Source organism: Carassius auratus, unplaced genomic scaffold (genome assembly GCF_003368295.1).
Source record: "Carassius auratus strain Wakin unplaced genomic scaffold, ASM336829v1 scaf_tig00217025, whole genome shotgun sequence".
Classification (NCBI taxonomy): Eukaryota; Metazoa; Chordata; class Actinopteri; order Cypriniformes; family Cyprinidae; genus Carassius; species Carassius auratus.
In genome coordinates this window covers 357425-382101 of record NW_020528858.1, presented here as the reverse complement: position 1 = coordinate 382101, position 24677 = coordinate 357425, and the positions used below count along the sequence as shown (strand labels likewise).

The 24677-nt window shown below is 38.3% G+C and overlaps 1 protein-coding gene across 1 annotated transcript in view; it reads left to right on the top strand.

Moving 5' to 3' along the window:
- LOC113099716 (tyrosine-protein phosphatase non-receptor type 4-like) overlaps positions 1–24677 on the top strand; it is a 39900-nt gene that overhangs the window by 7631 nt on the left and 7592 nt on the right. Inside the window, exons 3-15 of the mRNA XM_026264647.1 lie at positions 2580–2687; positions 3139–3181; positions 3275–3353; positions 4201–4245; positions 4337–4389; positions 11571–11691; positions 11885–11972; positions 12781–12869; positions 13009–13072; positions 13390–13562; positions 15047–15115; positions 20181–20315; positions 20416–20574. Of these exons, the coding sequence (XP_026120432.1) occupies positions 2580–2687; positions 3139–3181; positions 3275–3353; positions 4201–4245; positions 4337–4389; positions 11571–11691; positions 11885–11972; positions 12781–12869; positions 13009–13072; positions 13390–13562; positions 15047–15115; positions 20181–20315; positions 20416–20574 (1226 nt within the window). The remainder of the gene's footprint in view (positions 1–2579; positions 2688–3138; positions 3182–3274; positions 3354–4200; positions 4246–4336; positions 4390–11570; positions 11692–11884; positions 11973–12780; positions 12870–13008; positions 13073–13389; positions 13563–15046; positions 15116–20180; positions 20316–20415; positions 20575–24677) is intronic.

Genomic DNA, 24677 nt, shown 5'->3' with positions numbered 1-24677 from the left:
CCTCTTGTAGAACTAATAGCAGAATAACCTTGAATAACAGTGTCTCCAATGACATGGCGGCGGCAGTGACAATAGACCTCTTTTGCGCGGACGTCATAGGTACGTCACGGCGCTAGCTGGAGGCAAAACAAACGGAAAACTGGAGGCGGCTAATACAAACCAACACAGGGTCGGCTACTCAAGGAACTTAAAATGTCGTCTTGTTGTGTTGTTGGTTGCCAGAATCGACGGAGAACATTTTATATACATTGTTGTGATTAATTGTGACCGGAATTTAAGAACATGGTAAGAAAGAATAAATACAGAAAGTTTATAATTAATTTGCAGTCTTCAGAATTTTTTTTTCTAGAAAATATTTACATCTTAATAATAATTTTACTGTAATGTCACTCTTTATTTAATCTAAGGATTTATACGCCCTCAGTTTCTCTTTACTATACACGCTCGGTTTCTCTATCAGGTAAGTGTAGATATCAGGCCACTCAATCGGAGGTAATCCTGTCAGATCGTCCATCCAATGAGTGATTGTGTACGGGTCGACCAATCTGGTTCCGTCCATTAAAGTTAACTTTTTCAAATAATTATCGCGGTCCCGGACAGTGAGTGACCTTAAATATTCAGATAAAGCAGATATATTCAGATTTTCTCCAGCCATTGTTAAAAAAACAAGCTAAGAAAACTCGCTAGCTACCGTTTGTTCAAGTGTTGAGGGGAATCTTTCTGCCTCCAGCTAAGCCCCGCCCACACAAATACGTCACCTTGTTTACCAACTGTAAAAGGGTCTATACTACACGAGAAAAAAAAGTTTCATTTAGTGGTCGACCGATATATCGCCAAGACCGATATATTGGCCGATATTTGGCATTTTGCAAATATCGACATCGGCCATTTAGTTTTTCTGGTTGGCTGATGTGTTTGAAGTGGTTTGAGAGTTTAGTCTTTGCAACTTTATGGATTAATAACTTGCATATGCATGAACAGCTTTTAACACTCCAAAGACAAAGGAAAACTTGAATTTGCATCATATGACCCCATTTAGTCATACGAATAGACCGAAATTTAAGCCGTTTTTCCCATTGAAAGTAAAGAGCACCTTGAACATTCAGCAAATTATCTTCATTCGTGTTCCACAGAAGAAAGCAAATCTTACAGATTTCGAACAACGTGTGAAAATGCTGACAGGACTTGTATTTCTGACTGAACCATTCTTTCAAAAACTGTGAGCACATGTTAGAGTTGGGTGGATAATGATCTTCCGGAGGTTACAAGTTCAATTCTAGGTAGAGGTGACCCAGAAACCGCAAAGTAACTGATGTCTGACTTTTGCTGTATCAGCGTTTCACTCCTCCGTTGCAGTGCTGCCGTTAAGTGTGCAATAAATTGGTTTGGATGAAAAATGTCTGCTAAATGGCAGGTCGGTAAGAATCACCACAGGAGACCAGCCGTCTGTGAGGTACAATAGAGGCTGACTGGAGTGATAGGATGTGGCGGCTGGGGTTGGTTTTGCGCATGCAGCTCACAGTGGCTGTTTCGGGCAGATGCTTCACATTCCTGGGTTGGACAGAAGCGTGTCCTGAGGCCATGGCTGTCATGATCATTCATGTTACACAGATGATCTGGGTTGAATGGTTAAGCTAGCTTGGAAACGTTTGTCTATTAAAACTGCCTCAAATTCAGAGGTTTTTGTACAAGCTTTTTATAAGTTTTTATTTGGTAATACAGTAAGTTTGTTTTACTGTATTTTGCACACAAACATAAAAAATAGTGGAAATACTGTATTTGTATCTGAATTCTATTAAGAAACATGTTGTTTAAAATGTACTTATTATACTTAAACATGGTGTTGTCATGACTGAAAGAAAATTAAAGCATTGAAGTCTTTAATGTAATCGAAAAAGATATTAATTAACTTGCTTAATTTTCAAGCAAAATTGTCTTCTTTTCTTTTGGTTTTATTTGGTCTGGTTTGGTTTTGTTTTTTCTTTTGCTTTGGTTGTTCTGGTTTCGTTTGGTTTCTTCTGATTTGTTTTTGTTTTAGTTCTGGGTTTGGTTTGTTTTGGTATTTGGTTTGATTTGTTCTTGGTTTTTTGTTTGGTATGGTTTGTTCTGATTACCGTAGTTTCCGGACTATAAATCACACTTTTTTTCATAGTTTGGCTGGTCCTGCGACTATAGTCAGGTGCGACTTATTTATCAAAATTAATTTGACATGAACCGAGAGAAATGAACTAACAGAAAACATTACCGTCTCCAGCCTCGAGAGGGTGCTGGAGACTACAGCGAGACTACAGTGCTCCTGTAGTCTACACTGAAGACATAGAGCGCCCTCTCGCGGCTGGAGACGGTAATGTTTTCTCTTGGTTCTTGGTTCTAAATAAATGCGACTTATAGTCCAGTGCGACTTATATATGTTTTTTTCCTCGTCGTGAAGTATTTTTGGACTGATGCGACTTATACTCAGGTGCGACTTATAGCCTGAAAAATACGGTAGTTTTTTTTTTTTTTGTTTTTATTCTGTGTGCTTTCTTTTGTTTTTAACAGTCCAGAACTGATATCAAAACACGTTCTGTCTCTTGTAGAAGCAAGATCAGGGGCAGGTCTTGTTGGACGTAGTGTATAAACACTTGGAGCTAACAGAGCAAGACTATTTTGGCCTTCAACTAGCAGACGACTCTTCTGACAGCCAGGTAGATGCTCACCTGTCACTCAGTTGTCCCCATCGGCAACAGATCACCCATAAACCCTTTTTCTTTCAAGTAGCACAATATGTCAATCTGAAAATTTAGATTTTTTGCATAACAGCAATAAGAAGATACAAAATATTATCCCATGAACCTTTTTCTATTTTTTATAGTGAGCAGTTTGGCAGTTATTTTGATCTCTACACACACAGTGTCAGTAAAAACAGGAAAGTTAATTCTCATGTCACGTATTTGAAATGCTGATTACAATTTTTTCTGCTCATAGTAAAACGAGGTGAATGTTTAATCATTGCAGTTGATGTTGTTTGGTTTTGATTCGACGAGCAGATTCGGTGACTTCCACATTGCTGAGCTGATATTTTTAGCAGTTTGTGTGTTCATCCTGAAAATGTTGAGTAAAAAGTGTCCTAAATTTGGTTGTGACCTTGTGTTTCAGAGGTGGCTGGACCCAAACAAACCTATTAGAAAACAGCTCAAAAGTAGGTCTTGTTTTAAAAAAATAAATAATTTGAAAGTGTTTGCTTTGAAGTGTCAGAATAAAATGTTCGACGGTAATTATTTTTCATTTTTAGGGCCATCTCCAAATAATCTGAGGTTTAGAGTGAAGTTTTTTGTATGCGACCCTAGTAAACTACAAGAAGAGTACACAAGGTATAGTTTATTTTTTTATTTTTTAATAATGTTTTTGCACATATGCTGTCCTGGGTCTATTACTGACAAATTGTAGTCTGTTACTGATTACAAATTACATAATAAAAGTTATAGTCACTAGTGTAATCTGGATCACTCATTTTATGTCATGTATATTACTTTTGGTTTACTTCTATTATTTTTGACCTAACTTGATTTATACCTTAAAAAAGACCATTAACTGGCATGAGAGAACATGCAAATGTATTGTTAAATTACTGAAATACTAATTAATTTTAAATATGAGTACATTTAAGGTCAGATGGGTTTGACTAGCAAAAATATTTGGGAATACCTGTGTCACATAAACAATTATTTATCAATTTGACAAGAGCAGTGACATTGACAAAGTCTTCCAGGTTATAAATATTTTGTCTGTTTATTATATATATATTTTTTAATAATTTACAGCCATTGTTTAAAAACTTTAAAATCATGTAATCCATTAAAAAGTAATTTTAATCTAATAATGAGTATTAAAAAACATAATATACATAATACATACTGATCAAAAACAAATGTGTAGCCTGAAAGCACTGTAAGACGCTTTGGATAAAAGCGTTTGCCAAATGCATAAATGTAAAATGTAAATAATATAATTACATGGACTACATTTTTGACATCTGATTATGTAATTCAGATTTCATGTAATCAGTTGCTACCAAGATTTGCACAATTCTAAGTATATTATATTATATATTTACATAACTTATACCTGTGTAAATAGTACAAAATAACACATTTTCTCTGTCTGTATGCTTATTACGGATCTAACAATCATTTTGTTTGTGATGTTTATTTGTTGCAGGTATCTGTACTTTTTGCAACTGAAGCAGGATATTCTGAGCGGCAGGTGAGCTTATACAATTTATTTATTAAAACCTATTTATTTTCCCTCCATAAGCAAATGTCAAATAACACTTTACTTCCTGTTTCTCTGCTAGACTTCCTTGCCCACAAAATACTGCAGTTCTTCTGGCTTCTTATGCTGTTCAGGGTAAGTATTAAAGCTTATTTATGCACTAACAATTAGTGGTCCAGTGGGTTTTCAATGCCAATGTCTAAAAAGCATGGTAATAGCAAATAAACATGAGGAATCTGTAATGAGGTTTTCTGTTAATCGGGTGTTTTTTATTTTAAATGTTAATGCTGTAAATTAATGCATTATCCTAAGTACGTGCTTGCCACCGCTGATGGTTTACACATCAGTTTGAATGAAGCAGGTTTTGAGGAACTGATTTTAAACTCTCTGACCTGTGTGTTTTGTTTGGTTGGTGATATAACCATACACACAGGATGAACAAAAGCTCTACACTTTGCCAGATAGGCCAAGATCTGCCTTTTGTCTCTTTCCTGTCCCTGACTGACCCATTTCCAGTAATAAGGCTGAAAAATGTGTCCAGTGCAGATTTATTACATAATTACCAATCTGTTGTGGTAACCGGTCATGTTACACTCACCACAGCTGGTGTGTTTTACTAGTAGCTTCATATTTGATCATTATGGAATGGTATAACTTGTTGCATAAGTTTCCTATTTTTGTTAGGGTTTGGCTGTTGTATAATTTTGTATTAATGCTTGGCTTTAATTTTAATTTTAATTTTGTTGTGCAAACCTATTTCTGCGTAGATTTCCAAGTTTTTGATTACCTATTTAGTGCGGACTTAAAAAAAAAAACTAAAATAACAATACAAATAATTTAATAACAAGGTTTAATTAAATTTCTAAATGTATATCTGTCTTATTCTTTAATTCTTCAAGTTATAGTGTTAAGATAAAAGTACTTACTGTACAACTGTTTTTTTTTTTTTCTGTTTTGAGAAAATCGCACCATATTATTTAATGATACAAATGATAATGTCAAGATAAATATACTTGCAGCTTTCATTTTAGTGTTAAATTTTTTGGTAAAAATTGTATAACTGTTTAATGCTTCAATTTACAGTATAATGTTCAGATAAATGTTCTTGCAACATAAAATTTTTTGTGGATTTTTTTAAATGACCAAAATTAAACAAAATTACCGGTGTACAATATTGAGATGAAACATTAAAAATAAATAAAGTCGATTTATCTCAACATCATCATTTGAAGCGTTAAAAACGTCTCCGGTTACTATCGTAACCTCGGTTCCCTGAGAGGCGGGAACGAGACATTACGTCAGCTAAGACGTATATGGGAACTCTTCCCTTCTCCACTTTCACTGAAATCTTATTGGCTAACGCCAGCTGGGGACAGCTGGCCAATTGACGCGAAGCATGCAAATACTGGCGGGTAAGCGTGCAGTATAAATTGCATGGGCGCGAAAATTACGTCAGAATCACGACTGAACGCTAGCACAGCTGATCAAACAGCGACCACGGCGGCTAACGTAATGTCTCGTTCCCGCCTCTCAGGGAACCGAGGTTACGATAGTAACCGGAGACGTTCCCTCTCGAGGCGGTAACTCAACATTACGTCAGCTAAGACGTATATGGGAACTGTATAAAATCCCGCCGTGAGAGCAGTGAAGATAAGCCCAGAACGGAGTCAATCACCCTCACACAAGCAGTACAGTTCTAGCCAATGGCCGTGTCGCTAAGAGTGCTTGCATTTGATAGGCGGAACTAGGCCAATGAGACATCTGCTCCGACCCTAACAAAATATGCATAACTTCAAGCAATATATCGAAATCTGCACTAAACAGGGCAGACACAAAGCAATAAGCACTCAAGCATGAGAGTTAAACAGAGTCGACGGCGTTTGCGGTGACTGCTGCATAAACCATTTAAACCATAACACAGAGTTAGCAGCCATGGTAACTACTGTATAGCTGGTTATAACAGCTTTAAAGAATAAAACTTAACTCACCGAAAAACATGTGACGCTACAGAGGGAACATCCAGCTTGTAAAACCTGGCGATTGTGTTCTGGGAAGACCAGCCAGCAGCAAAACATAAATACTGGACAGACATACCTCTAGACCAGGCCCATCAGGAAGCATTTATAATGTCCTCGCAGAATGAGCTCTGATGTTGAGGGGGTAATCCTTCCCCTGGCATTTGATAGCGTCCACGATCCAGTGAGAAAGTCTCTGTTTAGAAACAGCACGTCCCTTATACATCCACCAAGCACACGAACAGCTGGTCCGACTGACGAAAGGCGGCCGAGCAATTCATATACATCCGTAAAACCCTAACAGGGTCCCGGCTCTCTGAGTATCAGCGTCACGCGAGGCTGACGGCTCAACAGATAAGGCGGGCAGGGAAACAAAACGGTGTATTGAGTGACTTCGAAACGAAACCCGGTCTCGGCCGGAGAGTGACATTACAGTCGCCAGGCCCGAAACCAATGCAATATCGTTCACCAAACACTCACGAAATTCTCCAAGGCACTTCGCTGAGGCGAGAGCAAGAGGCAAGGCAGTCTTCAGGGAAGCTCCTTAACCGCAATCGAAGCTAATGGCTCGAACGGTAGTAAGAGACAGAGCCCTCAAAACTAGAGCGAAATCCCACGGCGGCACGGATGGCGGCCATGAAGTACACAATCGACTTGCTCCCCTGAGAAAACTGAATACCAGAGCGTGCTTACCGATCGTTTACCCGTAACCGGGGAACGAAAGCGGCAATAGCGGTCACATACACCTTCAGCGTGGATGGTTTCAAACTCCCGCTATCCAACTGTGCTGTAGAAAGCGCAAAACATCCGACACGGAACAGGTCCCCGGGTCAATATAAATGTTCTCGCACCATTTTGAGAAAACTCACCACTTCTGCGCGTAGCAGCGAATGTTTGATGATGCTCGCGTCTCAGTAAGTATGTTTAGCACTCGTCAGTGCAGAGAGTCCCGCTCATTAGGGTCCCCGCAGCGGCCACACATGAAGGTTCCACAGCTCGGGGCTGGGGTGCTATATTGTGCCATTCGCCTGAGACAGCAGGTCCTGCTTGAGGGGGATTCGCCATGGGGGAGCCATCAGTAACTCTCTCAGGTCCGCGAACCAGGGCTGATTCGGCCAGTTCGGGGCCACGAGTATAACTGATGCTTTCTCCTCCCTGATTTTGCACAACACAGGCAGAATCTTCACAGGAGGGAATGTGTAAGCCTGGCTTCCGGCCAGCGCGATGTCAGAGCATCTCCCAGCAGGGGGGAGTGAGATAGCAAACGTGTTCTCACTCGTGGCAAACAAATCCACTTCCTCCCTCCCAAATCATTAGATCTGATCTTGGGTGAAGCCAACATCTCCTTGAGGAATCCCGTTCCTCAAAAGCATGCTCACTCCACGGATCAAAGTACCGGGGATGTGCGACGCTCCTATGGAGATTAAGTGTCGGTCCGCCCACAACAGGAAACTCGCTGCCTGTTTGAATAGAGCTCTGGAGCGCACGCCGTCCTGGCGATTTATGTACGAGACCACAGACGTGTTGTCGGTTTGAATCAGTACATGTTTCCGCTCCAATCTCGACCGAAAGGCTTGCAGTTTGGATATTAGGACACCGCTTCCATTATTCCAAACGGTTTATGTGTCACCTTCTCTGTGACTCCGACCACAGGCCCAGACGCACTGCTCCCCAGCCTAGATCGCGTTAGCAGAGAAAAGAACTCCTGGGCTGAACATATCCGGGCTGTTCCACGGTCTCAGAGTGCTGACACAACTGTGAATGACCGTAAGTGCTTGTGGACCGAAGACCACGCCCTCGGCGGAACTCGAGTTACAGCCAAAACTGTAGCGGCCGCAATGTAGCAGACCCAGATGGCACACTGAAGAAGCCGCCGCCATCAGTCCCAGAAGCCTCTGAAATTCCCTCAGTGCAAACGACCTGCCCAGTCAGAAACGGCGCAGAGTCGATGAAATGCTCTAGAGAGAGATGGGCTTGTATCGCCATCGAGTCCGACTCGTAAAAACACGCTCTTCTGCATATTCACACGCAGTCCCAACGTATCCAAACGTCGAAGCATTGTTTCCACGTGACTGATAGCACATCTCTTGAGTGGGCTAAAATCAGCCAATCGTCCAGATAATTCAACATGCGCATTCCGCTTGATCTGAGGGGAAATTTCGCTCTATCGCTCTCTCTCGAGCAGACTGAGAACTTCCTGTCGCAGAACAGGACGGTTTTGGGGCAAAGTCAGTGACGGGACCACGCCAGAAGCGGGGAGGTCTGCGTTTGAATTGGAGAGAATATCCGTCGTGAATTATTCCCAGTATCCACGGTGAAACGCCCGGGATAGCCCTCTTACCGTCCATGAGATGACACGGCGGACGCGTTACCTCTAAGCCACTGATAGCTTCTTTAATCAGGGCCCCGCCCCCGCGAGGCTGGAAGCACTGGCGGGAGGGCGGGCCATGGTGTGACACTCTTGCGCCATCCTGAGGCCATTATAATCATGGGCTGTGGCTCTGCGCTGTTTGAGACAGGGCGAGTGACACAACGTAGGGTGCAATAATTTGTATATATGCATCTTTAGTACAATTTTTACTCACAAAAACATCATTTAAACACATATAGCAATCGTCACCCATAGTGATGTGGGGGACATGATGCATGTGTCTTTGTGGTGTTGGCACTCTCGCTCCTTCGCGAGGCCATTATAATAATAGGTTGTGGCTCTGCACTGTTCTGAGACAGGGCGAGTGACACAGAGATGAGTGTAAGAGGAAGTAAAGCTCTTTTGTTGATTGTAACATGCTTTTATTGTGGAACTCACACAAACAGCATTCAAACAGACATAGCAATCGTCGCCCGAAGAAACATGGGGGACATGATGCATCTGAACATTGAGGGTGACACCGTGTTTATGTGGTGTTGGCACTCTCGCGAGGCCAGTATAATCATGGGTTGTGGCTCTGCACTGTTCTGAGACAGGGCGGGTGACACAGTGATGAGTGTAAGAGGCAGTAAAGCTCTTTCGCTGATTGTATACCTGTTTTTATTGTGGAACTCACACAAACAGCATTCAAACCGACATAGCAATCGTCGCCCGAAGAAACATGGGGGACATGATGCATCTGAACATTGAGGGTGACACCGTGTTTATGTGGTGTTGGCACTCTCGCGAGGCCAGTATAATCATGGGTTGTGACTCTGCACTGTTCTGAGACAGGGCGAGTGACACAGAGATGAGTGTAAGAGGAAGTAAAGCTCTTTAGTTGATTGTAACATGCTTTTATTGTGGAACTCACACAAACAGCATCCAAACAGACATAGCAATCGTCGCCCAAAGAAACATGGGGGACATGATGCATCTGAACATTGCGCTAGGGGGCGGGGCCTCCCGTTCACTCACTCTTTCACCGTCAGGGAGACGGCTCGTATGGCGCGCTGGCTCTCTCGCGGCGCGGGGTCCTCAACTGACCCTGACGTTACCTTCCAGGCTCTTACCACTGCTGGTTTCGACAGAAACGAGCGTCCGACTCAGAGCGGGGTGCCTTTTTACTGCGGGTTATTTTAGCTGGTTTAGAGCCTGGCCCGGTGCATAAGAATCTCGCAGAAGAAGACTGGGGTGAGCGACGGGGTATCACATGGCTGATACTTTGGCGCGCTTTCTGCGTCTCTGAGAGTAGCTCCATGACGTCACCAAAGAGGCCGGAGGGAGCAACTGGAACGTTTAGGAGCGGCCTACGGTCCGCGTCTTTCAGGACAGCTAGGGTAAGCCCTAAGGGGGAGGGTTTCCGTCCCGTCCACGTGCGTGATATGGCCTTCGTAGCAGAGTGGGTGCGCGCCGATTGGGGTGCAGCCCACGATTTCACCACGAGCTCTCGCACGCCTCAATGCCGTCTGGTAGCAGCTCGACTGGAGGAGCCACGAGTCTAGTTACCTATCACGGGCTCGTCATGTGCGTTGCAAGCGAGACTCAGCTCCGTGACGACCTTTCCGAAGACCCTGACGAGCTTCTCCTGGAGGTCTCAGGGCCCTCTTGGTCGGGGCGGTCCCACTGAGAGGCCCAAACCTTTTTCGACGTCGAAGCGACATGGAGTCGTTCCCCTCGCCAGCTCCGAAGAGGACGAAGTTCGCGGAAGCTATAGTCCACCACGCCGACGTCAAACTCGTCTTCGGGCGGGTGAGGGCCCACCAGCGGCTCGCTGGCGGCAGTGGGCCTCATTCCCGCCGTCCTCCGAGCCATTTTTCTTTTCTCTGACTCTGAGGGCGCGCACTGGCAGTTCGGTACAGTGGGCGCAAGTGTGGTCCGTCTGAGAATCCCAGGCAGGTCACACAGAACTGGTGAAGGTCCGAATCTAGCATTAGCAGCCATCGGATGCGGAGAGGAAAAACAGGGTGAGTAGTCCTCTATTGCAACTTCCACGATGACTTAGATAAGACTTCTAGCGTGAAGAAAGAGATTCTGACGTAATTTTCGCGCCCATGCAATTTATACTGCACGCTTACCCGCCAGTATTTGCATGCTTCGCGTCAATTGGCCAGCTGTCCCCAGCTGGCGTTAGCCAATAAGATTTCAGTGAAAGTGGAGAAGGGAAGAGTTCCCATATACGTCTTAGCTGACGTAATGTTGAGTTACCGCCTCGAGAGGGAACTATTTTGGGCAGTTTTCTCAAAAAAAAGAAAGAAAAAAAAGTAAATTTATTTTATTTTTTTGAGAAAATGGTGTCAGATTGTTTAATGCTTTAAGTTATAATGTTAAGATAAATGTACTTGTGATAAAATTTTTAGTGTTTTTTTTTTTTTAGATAAATTGAGAAAATTGAGATAAAACACTAAATAAAGTCTCAATATTATGGTTTGAAACATTAAACAGTTTTGTGCAAATTCTCTAAAAAATCAAACCAAAAAAAGAAGTCGCAGGGACATTTAAGATTTTCTTTTTTTTTTCAGAAAATTAAGAAAAAAAATGTATGCTTAAAATGATAATGTTAAGATAAATGTACATAAAACCTTATTTTAAGTATTATTTTTTTTATATATAATTCATGTTAGATTAATATATTAATTATCAGTATTTATTGTAAGTTTTATTAGGTTTACGTAACAGAATTAAAAAATGTTTATATAAATTATCAACTTTGTCAGTATCATCAAAAATTTAATTTTGTGGGGGGGGGGGGAGCGAATGAGTCAGTCTGCTCACTTAGTTCTTGAGGAAACTGGAAGTCTGACTCTTTGAAAGGGTGAAGGACACATTGTGCCCCATGTCTCACGCTGACAGACATGCACACATGGATTTTTGGGCTGTTTTGGTTTCAGCTGAGCTGGGGGACCACAGTCACTCCGAACATTTGCCTGGGTACCTCTCCGAGTACAGCTTCATCCCCAACCCACCACAGGACTTTGAGAAAGAGGTCGCCAAACTTCACCAAGAGCACAAGTAAGAGACCGCAGACATGTCCATGAAATCCTCCAGTGTGTTAAAGATTCTTATATTTAACCGAGTGTCAGCGGAGACTGAGGAACAAAGGGTCACAGCTGAGCACACACACACACACACGGACAAATTTGTGGAACAAGGCGGTTCATTGTTTGTGGATCTGTGAGATTGAGTCTCTCTCTCTCTTATGCAGTGGACTCACACCAGCTCAGTCCGAGTTTAACTACTTGAATGCTGCACGGACGCTGGAGCTGTATGGTGTGGAATTGCACTATGCTCGGGTGAGTGACTGGCCCATCTTACCCCACCGTCTGCCCCTCCTGTTTCAAGTGGATCAAAACCTTTAATCAGAGTTGTCCTAAAACCTCAAAACAAAATGGGCAATTGGCTTAGGACAACTTTTATTAACTTTTTTGATCCACTTCAAATGTTTACTACTATATACTAAAAACAAGAGGCTTGATGATGTCTGCTTTTGCTTACAACTAGAGATGGAACCTTGTTTTCTTTCATGTTTTTCCTTATTTAGATTTGTGTTATATATTTTTTTTTCTTGTATTTTTCAGTGTTTTTAAATGTTGATTTTTGTTCTGTTTTGTTAGTTTTTAGTTTTGTTGGTTTTTAGTGTTTTGATGATTTGATTTTGTTTGTTTTTAGTGTTTGTTTTTTGTGATCTAGGCCTAATAAATCAGTGTACTACTTCTGTAGCAAAACATGGTCAGGCCAAAGTGTCTGAATAATTTTTGGTTCCAATTTATTTATTTTATTTTTTTACTGGTAATTAAATTGCTAGTAAAGTTTACATTTAATTAAAAAGAAATGAAAAAAAAATAATAATGTGAAAGTTTGAAGTAGAAAGCAGTGGTAGTATTTTCGTACATTGCTAGTATGTTGTTTTAGGTATCTGTTCAGTCGTTATACTGTTGTATCTTTTAACGGTTCAATCCATCTAGCATTATTGGTCGATACTGAAACAGTCACCAGTATAAGCATCCCTTCTTAAGTGAATCAAAAGTTTAAGCACCCTTTGAAACAAAATGTTTTTTTTCTTTCTGCATCCTTATGGTTTCCAACTCTTGATGATTTCAGGACCACTGTAACACAGAGATTTACGTCGGAGTTTTGTCTGCCGGCATCTCCGTCTATAAGGACAGGGTACGAGTCAACCACTTTCCATGGTGAGTGTCATTCTAGCTGTGGATTTCTCCTTAGACCTTAAATGGGGAATTTCATTGAAATAAACACAACTGACAGCTTGTGGATGCGAATTTGTTTAATCTTTTATGTCCCCTTCCCTCTCTTTTTTTTGTATTTCAGGTTGAAAATTGTAAAAATATCTTTTAAATCTAAACAGTTTTTTATACAACTAAGAAAAGAACTGGTATGTACAAAATTATGCATTTGTTTAGATTTGTGTTTCATTTAAACTCTCTTTACTTGATTATTGTGTCTAATTATGTTCATTATTACCTGCTGTTTACTTGAGAAATAACAGAAGACTACAATATAATTGATATTTAAAGTTTTAAATTTGAAATCACATATTTAGCTGTATCAAAAATACAAGTTGCAAAATTGTTATTGGTACTAAAAACTGAATCCGTTACATGCTTAAATAGATCATTTGCTCAAATCTACTCTGAGCTCAACAAACAATTTTTTCTCATTTTCTCTTTTTTTTCGTAATGTGCTTCACAGGCTGAGAACAGAGAATCTTTATTGGGTTTCAACATGATGAGCTACAGAGCTTGTAAGAACTTATGGAAGGCCTGCGTGGAGCATCACACGTTCTTCAGACTGGAGCGGCCCGTTCCTCCGGAGAGAAACCTCTTCCTGCAGTACTTCACCCTCGGATCCAAGTTTCGCTACTGGTGAGAACGTTAGAAGAGTCTGCACTTGTGTGTTGGTTTTTTGTTTTTTTTTGGCGGTAGGGCTGCACGATTAATCGAACGCGATTAATCGTGATTGTCATGCACATTTAGTCAGTAAAGCCAGTTCTGTGATTAGTAGTAAATCTCCATCATCTGTTTTCAGGTGGAGCAGCATTTACTATACAGAGCCATAGTTCTCTGAAAAGCTATGCGAAATCGCGTTCATATTTGCAGACGATATAATTGTAGGATTACGAAATCGTTATCGTGATAATGACAGCTGTTTGCTCATCTTCTCAGTGAACTATGGCTCTGTGTATTAAATGCTGCTTCATCTGAGAGCACGTGAAAATACAACATTTAATAACATTTTAACTAAAAATTCGCCAGTCGAGTGTTTGAACTAAGTTAAGATGATGTGGCTTCTTAAACTGAATAATTAAGGCACACAATATTTCATTGTATTCCAAGCAGTGATAAAGGCTATGTCGATTAGCATTTCATTATAGATATACTTTATTAAGGTGAAAATGATAATAATAAGAAACCGTCGTGCGTTTATTAGTCACGTTAAATCAATGAAAGCAGTTTAATTTTCTGTTTATTCAGCTGCATTGAATGATATGCATGACAATCGCTGCTTCTGCCTAATCTCGATTTATTGACTTTGTGATTTAATTTCGATGAATTGTGCAGCCCTAGTATTTAGTGGATATATGAGCAGGCCATGGCATTTTGAACCTCCCATTTATAGACTAGATGTCCCACCTGATCATTTTATGCCAGAAAACCAATAACAAATTATTTTCTTAATCTTTCTCCTTGTTTTGTGACTTGCAAGTATGGGAACGTGCAAATTGGCTCATATGATCTGAATGAATTCAGTAAGCTGGTTCAAAACACTGGTTTAGCTATTCATTATCAGTCATTAATTGTTTCTTTTTTTCTCATAAATGTTGAAATTTTGGGCATTAAAAAAAATTAAGGTATGTTACTTATACACAAATTGTGCTTTTTCTTCACTCAAAAACATGCATATGCTTGGGTCAAGCTTAGATTTGGTGACAATATAGCATAACTAGAGTAATTTGTCTACATTTATAACCAGAAACATCAAATTAGGTAAAGGATTTTCAGTGCAAGTCAAGTAAGTAAAGTATGTTAAGTAAAGTTAGTATTTTTAGTAAGTAAAGTTAGTTAAGTAAAGTTTGTAAAGTATTTTAAGTAATTTTGCTTGTATTAAAATGTTTTTAAACTTCATATGCATACATATCAAAATATTATACTGAATTTAATCGAAAAGCTGGAAATTGTACAGTAAAGCTATATAACTTGCCACTATTATCAAGTTATTGGTTGTTTCTGAAGTTTTGGTCACAACTTTAAGTAATTTTCTCATCTGTTGCACAGTTATCTCTAGTGATTCTTACAAAAATAGGGGTTTTGAGAGCCGACAATGACACTATATTCTGGATTTTTTTCAGTGGGAGGACAGAAGCACAGTCTGTACAGTACGGAAAGGAAAGAGGCAACAAGAACAGAGTTTTTGCAAGGTAACACACTTTTTAATAACCAGTAAGCGAGGAAATAACTTGTGCAAGCAAAATGCAGTACGTATCAATTTGGAAGTTAAAAGTTATCCGGTAGTAATACTTAACCATTGTGTTTAATTGTTTATAGCAGTGTTATTTTAGGATCTTTGAGAATTTTTATTAGTATTTTTAATTTGTTTTTATTTAGCATTTTATATTTAATTAGCTTTATTTATTTATTTATTGTTTTTTTTTTAATGTCTACACAGCTTTCAATATGTAAGCTTTAGATTTTTAGTATTAAGTTTTTTTTAAATATCTAGTTAAAATAAATGTAAAAGTGGAAATGTTTCCTGGACACTTGGTGATTTATATATATATATATATATATATATATATATATATATATATATATATATATATATATATATATATATATTGTGACGAGTCAGCTGCCTCCTCCCTGATTATCACCGGCACCCCGTCCTAAATCGCCGCCCTTCACCAGGCTCCCGACTGGAGTGGGTGTGTGAGAGGAGGGGCGCTGGACGAGTCAGGGCTGGCGGCGTGTGATGGGGCACACCTGAAGGAAATGAAGCCTCATCACCACCGCTGTTTAAAAGCCCAACGCGCCTCTCCTCGAGAGACCGGTCTCTTCCCTGTGCATGCACGCTGGTGTCCTCGTGGGTCCAGGAAGGGTGCGTTGAGGGACTCCCGCGCCACAAGAGACGTGAGCTGCCGGACCCGCGATCCGGAAGAGAACTGCACCCGTTTACACGGCCGACGGGCCAGGATGCCGGGCCGTCCATCCCCTGACAGCGCCGCGGCCAACGAGAGTGATGCGGCCGCTAGAGGAAGCCGCCGCCCCTCGCGCCCCGGACCGAAGAGGGGAGCGCGTGCGGCCACCGGACTCCGCCCCTTACCTGGACCCTTCCTCCATGAACACTGCCCAACCCACACGAACCCTGCAGCACGACGAGGACACCAGATTCCCTGTTATTTTGGACACCTTTCCCCTTTGGTCACTTTTATCCCCCTGTTTTATTAGATTTTTGTGTTAATAAAAGCCTCTCCGAGGCCTGACGCCACGCCCACTGTGTCTGTCTTGTGCTCCTCCCGTGACTATATATATATATATATATATGTATGTGTGTGTGTGTATGTATGTGTGTGTGTGTGTATGTATGTGTGTGTGTATGTGTGTGTATGTATATATGTATGTGTGTGTATGTATATATGTATGTGTGTGTATGTATGTACTGTATGTACTGTATGTATGTATATATGTATGTGTGTGTATGTATGTGTGTGTATGTATATATGTATGTGTGTGTATGTATATATGTATGTATATATGTATGTACTGTATGTACTGTATGTATGTATGTATGTATATATGTGTTTGTTTTTTATGAGTTTTTTATATTTTATTTTGTTTCTGTTAATGGTTTATTTGAAGCAACAAAAGTCTATTTGTATGGTTTTGGGTCCTAGTTAACTATAATAACCCTGGTTCACCACACTATAGACACTGACGTGGATATTCTTAATAGTTATATCTGAAAATCTACATTTTAATTTAGCTATAAATAGGCTATATTTAACTGTATGTGCCGATGTATGGGTTTTGGTGTGTTGCATTATGGAAAGGCTCCCACCTATCTCGATCCCTGTGGTGTTAGGTGTCAGTGTGTATATGTATATGTGTGAGTGTGTGTGTGTCATTATGTGGTCATATGTTCTCAGAACGACACCCAAACACAGGAAGTGTAAGCAGGGCTGTGTAGCACACGGCTGTGAAGGGTGTGCACATGTCATGCACATGTTTGTGAAAACACACTCAGACGTTTGCTTCGAAGATGTTGAGGCTGAAAGTTAAACTACGATTTATGGTTCATCATACTTCTAGGAGGTATTTCTTTTGACTACGCTGACCTTTTCTCTGTGAAGGGTGTGATAATTTTGTAAAGTTTGACACTTTGCTTTTGAGGAGTATTTCAAAGTAGATCTTTGTGGTTTTTAAGAGCAACCTGTGAACGAAGATCGCAGCCGGAAAGGGTAAACTTGTGTTAGTGTATTGCTTGCTACTTTTTTCTGATATTTTCATTGGAAAAAATATGTTACTTTTTAAAAATTTTACGTTCATGGTGGTTTATGTAAATTCTGAGAAATATCACAGAACGAGTTGAAAAGGAAATGTTTTTCACAGTATTTATAAAATGTACGAAATCCAATAAGTTTTATTTTATTACTTTTGAGGAATGTTTTCAGGGCACTTTGTAAGAAAATGCTCAGGATTTTTAGATGTACCGTGTTTACAAACGTAGCAGGAAAACATGATGGGTTGTTTCACGATATAAAACAAAAATCGTTGTACAGTGTGCCAGGTTGGTTTATGTAAATGTAAAAAAAAAATTATAAAACATTTAGTTACAATCGTTATGTTTTTCAAAATATTTTGTATGAAATTCATTAAGATTATTATTTTTAAAACTAGTGTTTGTGTAGTGCAACTATAAAAATCTAGTATGTTTTTTTTTTAATGAGTGGCTTAGTGTAACAGACGAGCAATTTCTTTGTGAACTAGTGGGATGCTTTTTTACGAAAACGTGTTTAAAAATCTGTTTGATATTTATGGTTTTTAGGAGTATACGTAACAATGTTTGCAAACTAGTATTGGTGTAATGCTAATAATATTTTATGTGTTTATGTGTTTTTTTTTTGGGGGGGGGGGGCATTGTAATGTGTAAAATGTTTCATGTTGTTTCATGTAATTGCTAAGAAATGTCGCAGAATGAGTTGAAATGCAACTCATAATGTACAAAAACCAGTAAGGTGTCTTTCTTTACCTTTGAGAAATGTTTCAGGGCACTTTGTTAGAATATGTTCAAGGTTTTTAGACATAGTAGCAGAAAAGCTTGTTAGTTTGTTGTTTTGACCATCTAAAACAAAAAAAAATGTTGTTTAAAATGTTGGTTTACGTAAATTCCAAAAAAAAAAAAAAAAAAAAATATCAGAGACTGAGTTAAAATCGGTCCTTTGTTTTCTAAATATTTGTATGAAATTCACTAAGATTTCTTTCTTAAATTTTCTGAAATGTTTCTGGGCAGTTTATTAAAAGTTTTTAGAAGTAGCTACAACAAACAACCTAAATGGAAAGATTGTTTGTTTGTAAACTAGTGTTTGTGTCGCGCAACAACAATAATCTGGTCAGTAAACACAGTAGCTTAAGGTAACAGAAAAGAGCAATTTCTTTGTAAATGACATTCGGATATGAAAAAAAAAACAGGTTTTAAATTGTATTTATAGTTTTTAGACGTACAGTAGCATGTGAACGAACATCGTAACAGGAATGCTAACTTTTGTGTTTTCATTGTTTTCCTATAAAATATCGCAAAATTGAAATTGAAAATTGAATTTTAAACGTTTATGTTACAAGGTACTTTGTTATAAAAGGTTTAAGGTTTTCAGTAGTAATAAATGTAACCGCAAATGCATTGTTTGTTTGTAAACTAGTGTGTGCTCATCGCAGACTTGCTTTTGAAATGTGTAAAATGAACCTTGTTTATTTACATATTAAAATCAACATTAAATTTGAAATATTTGGGCTTTTCACAATATTCCTAAAGTTTACGATAACCAAGACTTTTGAAATAGTCACATGTGTATGAACCAAAGATAACAGGAAAGAGTGATTGTTTGTAAACTATATGTAAAGGGCATTTTTGCTGTCAAATAAATTGTAATAGTTTATAAGGATTACCAATTGAAATTGTAATCGTTACGTCAAATGTGGCATGTTGTTTTATGTCAAGGCCACAGCAGTAACAGGGCTCCAGACTGCCACCAAATGGTCACATTTTGCGTTAATTTGCTGTTGCGACTAATTTTTGTGGACGGTCGCACTGGTGTGACCACCGCTTTGCCCAACTCATAAGCTCTTCCATTTCTGTTGGATTTGAGAAACATCAAACAGCAAACTAAACGAAAGCTAATCTAAACCGTGCTACATTTCAGCTGCGCAGCTTGGACCGCAACGCAAACAAACTTGTCCGAGCTCAGAACAGCTTTACCCGGGAGTTATAAACAGCGCTGACATGCGTCGTGAAACCAGAAGCGGTAATGCTAACTGTAACCGTGGTGTTGTGGTAGAAATAGGTATTATATCATTGATTTCAGGGTTTGTAAAACCTTTTTAGAGTGAAAATCAAGCACTTTTTGATGACTTTCAAGCATTTCACACAACTATTTCCAGCACTTTTAAGCTCTAAGATGATCCAGTTTGAATGTTATTTTTAATGGGATGAACAAAATATATTTGTGGTAAACAAACACTCATGTAAAATTAAAAAAATACATCAAATCACAATTATTACCAGGACACAGCAGCAGAGGAGCACTTATTGGCTTATTAGCCATTAATTTTTTACTTTTTCTCTATATTCTGAAATTATAAAATCACTATTATAAAATCAAGATATCAAATTTTTGTCATAATTTGACACTTTTTTGTGTATGAAGTAAGATAAGTCATGAACTTCTCTTCAATTTGCTACTAAATCACACATAATCGCTGAAGTTGGTCAGTTACGTATGCTGGAAAAATGGAACATTTAATAAGAGTGGAATGTATACATTTTCTTTATATAAAAACTAGATTTTGCACCTGTTACTGCTGTTAAAAAAAAGTAAATTTGTATACATCTTAACTCGAGCTTAGTGCTTTACTGTCGAATCTGTATAAACAATAAACAAAAGAAAAATAAACAAGAAATGTAAATGAAATATTATTAGTAAATGCACCTGTTAATGCAAAACAATAGTAATTTTACAATGAAATGTTCTTTTGTTATGAATACCCCCACAAACCACTCCCAGTGCTACCAAATCTGCTCCTGGCGCCACCATCTGTAAAATTTAGTGCTGCTGGTGCCCCTCCTCTCAAAAGTTAGTCTGGAGCCCTGAGTAGTGATTACATTTTTTTACGAATGCAAAAGTTTGTATCAAATTTTGCATTAGAAATTGAATTCCATTGTTTCTTGTGGTTCTGGTTGATGGATCTGTTGTGAATCGAATGTGATTCCAGGTCGCCGAGCAAGCCTCTGGTCAGAAGACTGATGAGCGGTTTGGACTGGGAGACCGTCAGCAGGAATTCCCTCTCGGACGACCGGCTAGAGACTCAGAGTCTGCCGAACCGTTCCCCACCAGACTCGCCCGATCAGTGAGTTAACACATACTCACAAACTAACCCACATAACACAAGTTCACCCAGTCTGTGGGTTAGCGCTCCATTTATGTTTTTCGTTTCTTTCTTTACTCAGCAGTAACTCAGTGTTCACCACAGACGGGGCGCGGGTCAGGCCGTCCTCCATTGGCCACCTAGTTGATCACGTGATCGATGACTCGCCATGCCAGACGTTCAGCAATCACAAGTCAGCATCCTCCACACAGGCCAACAGCATCAGCCTGGACTCGACACCGTGAGTTTTGAACTTTCGGTCAATATAAGTGAAACTGTGCTCATATATTCTAGTCAATAACTCAGGGAAAGAAACAATCACAATTCAGTATGCGAATATGACAATATTTTATTTTTGTATACTGAAAGTTATTAGTAAACTATTAGTAAACTTTGTAACTTTTAAACTGTTTAGATTTTTTTTTATTAATTAAATGATTACTTAAATCCATTGTTATCTCCAGTATTTCTTGTACAGTGTGTCAAGTTGATGGTTGTAAAACATTTAGTCTAAAAAGGTTCAAATACATATTTATAGATTTTATTGCTTTGTATTTGTAGCCCTAACATTTTGTTAAGCATTTGTAAAAAACAATTGACCTATGTAAAACTATTTAATTTATTTTAATTCATTAGTTCATAGGTTGCATTTAAGCAAGTTTTTCTTGTACAATGTGAAAAAATGTAAGTTGTAAATCAAAAAATATAAATATACACTTTACATTTTGTGCAGAAAAGGTTTAAAATATAAATGTTAATCAATATTTACATTAATTTTCAGTGGTTAATAGTCCCAGTCTTAACTATACATATTTAAACACACATAAACTATATATATACATATATATATAAACGATTACTTATTAAATCTAAATGTTACAATATAATTGTAAAAACACTTTTTTCAGTTTTTTCAGTTTTCAGTTGGCATAAACTATTGCATTGAATTTAATATGTAAATGTATAGTTTATGCCTGCATGTAAAAGGCATACATCTGTTTATCACAAACTTTCATCCTCTTCAGTGTTTCATACAACTCAGTTTTTTGACAATTTCTTTTTATTATCAACTTAAGCCGTTTGTTTTTTTGTTTGTTTTTGGTCCTGGTTACCTTGGTGTTTGGCAGTGTGTTTCAGCCTATTGTGAAATTAAGCCACATGAATCTTTCCCCCAGTCCAGCTACTAAGCAAAATGATATGATGCCAAAACATCCACATTGTATTCATGTTTGCCTGTGTTTCCTGTAAAAATTCTACTTGGTATAATAATGATTTCTCTTTCAGCCTTTTCATCTTTTCATGTGCAGTTGGCTCATTTGATTATTTGTTTTCAGGATTCTAGATTCTGGTCTACCCAGTGATACGTTTTCAGCACACAAGGGCTGGACTGACACACTTTGAGTCATCAAAGTTTCCGCTGCGAAATGCCGTTCTTATTTTAGCATCACATATTAGACGCACACTCTCGCTAGCAACCTGAGGTTTAATATTGTGTGACCACACACCTCTGACGAAATGACACGTTCGTGGTTCGACACTGTTTTTCGCACACATTTCAGTTTGAGAAACGGCGAGCGTTTGAACCAGGGGAAATTGCTTTCAGCTTTGTGGTGGGCACAGTTCAGTGTGTTACGGTGGCACGACTGATTGAATTTACTCTGATAAACCCAGCACCATTTTCCATTGGAATAATCTGCGACCACGCATTTCCTTTCTCAGATCATGCCATCTCATTTCGCAATGTCAGAATTTCCAGATCTAGTCTGTCCAGTTCATTGTGTGCCTCGATTGCTCTTTGATGTGGAGTTCTCATGTTCTACATAAAGATTAGAGTTTTGAAGATTCTTGCTTCTTATCTCTTTTTTCACCTGATTATGCAAAAAAAAAATAGCTTTGCTTGTTAGGTGAAATGTGGCGGTAGATGAATCACAGTTTAGTTCAAAATTCAGTAGATGTAAGCAGGAATAGCCTGAACAATTCAGTATGTATATAATTGGAAGAAAGTCCAATTAAAATTCATTATGCAAATATGACAATGATATCATTGCTAAGTTTTGGTAAGTGTACACTGTAGATTTTGTGTGCAAAGGATTTAAAATGTAAATGTTAGAATGTAACAATAATGGTTTTCCTAGTCATTTTTATTGCTTTGTTTTTGTAGTCATTCACATAAACACGATGCATGTACAAATTGTCACATTAAAATCACCAAAGACTATACCAAGACATGTCACTCGTATAGTTTTGAATCAGGAATGCAACGCATAATATGGCTGCTGAATCACAGGAAGCCCCGCCTTCTGAATGAAAGAGCCATTCGCTAATCAGTAAAGTTATCGTATTGCTATAAAAATAGTCATCGCTCTAAGACATGCTTTTAGGACTGAGCATGGCCACTGGTTGATCCAACCTGAAAAACAAACTTTTTTTAACACTATCTGTGGAAAAGAAACAACATTTATGACAAAGTTGTTGTCAGATTTCTTTGGTGATTTCAAATATGAAATTTAATCGTAAGCTTAGTGAACAGTTTTGGAGAATTTGATGTTTCCCCATTCAAAGAGATGGGTGTTCCACTACAAATATGGCCGCCGAGTGACATGAATTGTCTTAAAGAGACTTAAAGAGAAATTACTTCATAAGTTTAGAGTTAATGTGTAAACATTTTTTCAGTTTGAACTCCTAGCAAGTGAAGCCCTGTAGTTTAGTTTGCACAAACTATAATATTCAAATGAATATGTAAGTTAATAGTTTAGTGTAAGTATGTTTAAATGAATCAATATTGACATTTATTGACAGTTTGCATTGTCATCAATTTATATATTTGCTATACCTAGTGTTTGGAGCCCTGTAGTGTAGTTAATAATTTGTAAAATCATTTTACGTTAAGTTTTATTAGGCTCATTGTTTGCAAAAAAAGTTGAAGATATAAGTGCTAGAGTATAAGACCCAGCTAAGTGATTTATTACAGACTATTTTAATTATTAGTGTTTAGGGATGTAATGATTAACCACGAGCTGATTGAAAATCGATTCAAATATGTGATGATTCGAATCGTTTAAGATGCTAAACAAATTGTGATTCCATTAGTGGTAGGAGTTTATATGAATATATGTCTGAGGGGAAGTAGTCTTGCATAGCCAGACCTTCAAACTGATGTAATACATGGACGCTTTCATTGACCATGAGGCCGTTTGAACGACATGTCAAACAAGCAATCATGGTTCGTTTCGTTCAGCGTCACGTTTTTGGGTTCAGCCAACAGTCCGTGGGCATTACATCTAAGGCTAGACTAGAGGGGAACTTACTGTCTTTAGAAAAGTTTAGATGCTATTTTTTCTTCTCATCTTGCCTCTGTATAATGCATATTTAAGTTAATAAGTGCATTGCTGCTTTGTTTACAGCAGAAACCAAGGAAACGCTTAAAACGCCACCTGCTGGCAGAGAGTGAATCTGCATCTTTTTAAGCTCGTCTGCTATTTCTGTTTCATGCAGATATTTTTTTATGTATAGTTTCACAAAACTGCAGTCAAACCATTCTGTTTTTGCTTCATATTTAAACATTTTACAATGTAATTTAGATTAAAAACTGCTCATGTTGCATGTATGCAGCATTTTTGTTTGGATCATGATTAAATGCAGTGGTTGCCATCAGTCATTTTAATTGGAAAGAGCATAGGCAAAGCCTTATTTTGTTTATATGAAGAGATTTATTTTATTTGTGTTATTTATTTGAATTGGGGCTTGTTTTAAAATTTAAATTTAGTTTTGTTATTTACATTTTCATTATATTTAAATTGTATCATTTAGCAGATGCTTTTATCCAAAGTGACTCACAAATAAACACTATAGAAGCAATCAAAGCCAACAAAAGAGCAATAATATGCAAGTGCTATATTAATATATTATTATAGTGTTATATATTAATTTCACAATAATATGCAAGTGCTATATTAATATATTATTATAGTGTTATATATTAATTTCACAGATAAACTTGCAGCATTTTGTCCAAGCAATAATAAAAGGACACACATAATTTATCATTTTTCTTAAATCTCATTTTGTAAAACAAATTATAATTGTGAATCGAATCGTGAAATCAAAACCGTGAATTGAATCGAACCGTGAGTTGAGTGAATCGTATATCCCTATTAGTTTTCATTAATCTATTAGTTATCTAACTTATAAAAAAAAAATCTTTAAAAACAATGTTTGAGTATTAAGCAAGTCTAAATGTATATGTTTAGCGGATCAGGCAGCCTGTAGACTAACTTTCATTCATTTCAACTGGTTAATGCAAACAATTTTACGCTATTCAGCATTTTCGACTGAGCACATTCA